The following is a 1,829-nucleotide window of genomic DNA, read 5'->3' as shown; positions in this document are numbered from 1 at the left end:
ATAGCATATCTTTTGTGGCATTAACAAACACTTATGGATAACCTCCCAAAAAATCACAATAAACTAGTGATGAAATTCTTGTCATCTGAATATATGAGTTCTAACAAACCCACTGACAAAGAGACACAGCCCTTTGCAGAGTCTCTCTCTTTATGATGCATTTGAAATAAAATGTGGAACTATAGAAATATATCATTTCCACTGTTTCCATAAAAAAAGCTTTTTTGGCTCCAGGAATTGAAGAGATTGCAAGATGGTGGATTTAATCACTGCTTTTTCCAGGATGACTCAAGAGTTGGAAGAAAACTGGAGAGGTATGTGCGATCAGGATCAATCCGTAATTATCATTTTCCACCGTAATAGCTGATGCCTGACATTTCTTCAATGACAGAAACGAAACCATAAAAAGCAGTCAAAAATAGAGAGGGTTAAGACTTTCCCTTTGGCCTTTTCTGTCATGACCTCTGATCGCCAGGAAATAAATTAAGGAAACCATTCTGCTACGAAAAAATTAGATTTTGAATTCAGTAAGCAGACTTCATTCGCTGGTCTCCGGGTTGACGAATCGGTGACTTTTGACCAATGGCGGAAAATGATCAAAACCTACCCAGCTATAATCTTGGTGTCAGATGGAGAACTTTTCTCCCAAAGAAATACCAGAAACATTCCTACTTCAGTGAATCAAAAAAAATCACAATCAACAGAGTTTAACTAAATGCAACTGATGCTGTTGCTTTTGCTGGTCACACTGAAGATGGCTGACAGTTTATTCCTGCTGTGTTGCCCAGCAAACACATCCCGTTATTTTTTTCCCTATGAAATCAAATCAAATACAATAATGACTTATCAGTATTCTTGGAAGAAACATGATCAACAGTGCTTCCTCTTCTCTACTTTGTTCACTTGCAATTGATGTGTGAGTAGCTATGACACTCCTACACCTAGCCATCCAAGATCAAAGCTGACCAAAATTCCTTATTACTGTATATCCTGCCAAAACAAAAATGGCTTGCATATCAACGTATTGTCCATACATAGACAAAACAAATAGGACTGGCACTGGTTTCTTTGTATACTCCTAAAATGAACCTGGCTGGCAGGATCTATTTCTCTAATAATAACTAAGCTAAAAGTGAGCCAGGAAAAAAAAAAGGTAGAGATGAAGTGAGATACTTGATTTATCTTGCAAAGTGCGTGAAGATTGGTAGGCAGCCTTCTTGACCTTGGACCATCAGATAAATTGTTATTAAAGGTGACTACCACCATAGGGGACAGAAAAGAAAGCCATATTGCCACAACAGTGTCAAGTAAGGGCAGCCTCTTGGAGAGGAGACCAAATAAAGCTTATATTCTCATTGCCCTCACAGACATATTTGAGGGCTGCCTGAATTTTGCAACAAGAAGCAAGTGCAACACATCAAGTGCTTGATACCGGCAAAACACCATTTGGTTTCAAAGAAAAATTCTGGCAGATCAAAGATGAATGGATGAATCTGCTTGCTATGCCATTTTTCATTCTTCCAGCTGACGCTGCTTGAATCATCAAAGGATTCTTCCAGTTAACGAAGGGACACATAGCTGTCCAGCTGAAGTAGACCCAAGTGCTTGAAAAGAGACTCAAGCCAGTTCTTTGGCAGGAGTAGAGAATATGGTGGTGCAGAGGAAAGATTATGGCTTCTGGGGACCAGGAGAAAGGACTACAGGAGTGGAGAGTCCATCGACACTGAGTGACGGGATGTGAACCTGTGAGCTAGAATTACTGGGAAACTGAAAAGAGAGAAAGAGGGAAAAGCTTAGGATCTGCCTAATGATTGCGCAGCCTATGAAAA

The 1,829-nt window shown here is 39.7% G+C and overlaps 1 protein-coding gene across 1 annotated transcript in view; it reads right to left on the bottom strand.

The window, feature by feature from the left end:
• Nucleotides 1-1,555: 1,555 nt before the first annotated feature.
• ELK1 (ETS transcription factor ELK1) overlaps nucleotides 1,556-1,829 on the bottom strand; it is an 18,317-nt gene continuing 18,043 nt past the window's right edge. Inside the window, exon 5 of the mRNA XM_015827252.1 lies at nucleotides 1,556-1,767. Within this exon, the coding sequence (XP_015682738.1) occupies nucleotides 1,669-1,767 (99 nt within the window). The 3' untranslated portion in view covers nucleotides 1,556-1,668. The remainder of the gene's footprint in view (nucleotides 1,768-1,829) is intronic.

Source organism: Protobothrops mucrosquamatus, unplaced genomic scaffold, assembly GCF_001527695.2.
Source record: "Protobothrops mucrosquamatus isolate PMUCROS unplaced genomic scaffold, P.Mucros_1.0 scaffold_13, whole genome shotgun sequence".
Classification (NCBI taxonomy): Eukaryota; Metazoa; Chordata; class Lepidosauria; order Squamata; family Viperidae; genus Protobothrops; species Protobothrops mucrosquamatus.
Note: the sequence above shows the minus strand (reverse complement) of the source record. Positions and strands in the feature narration are given on the sequence as shown.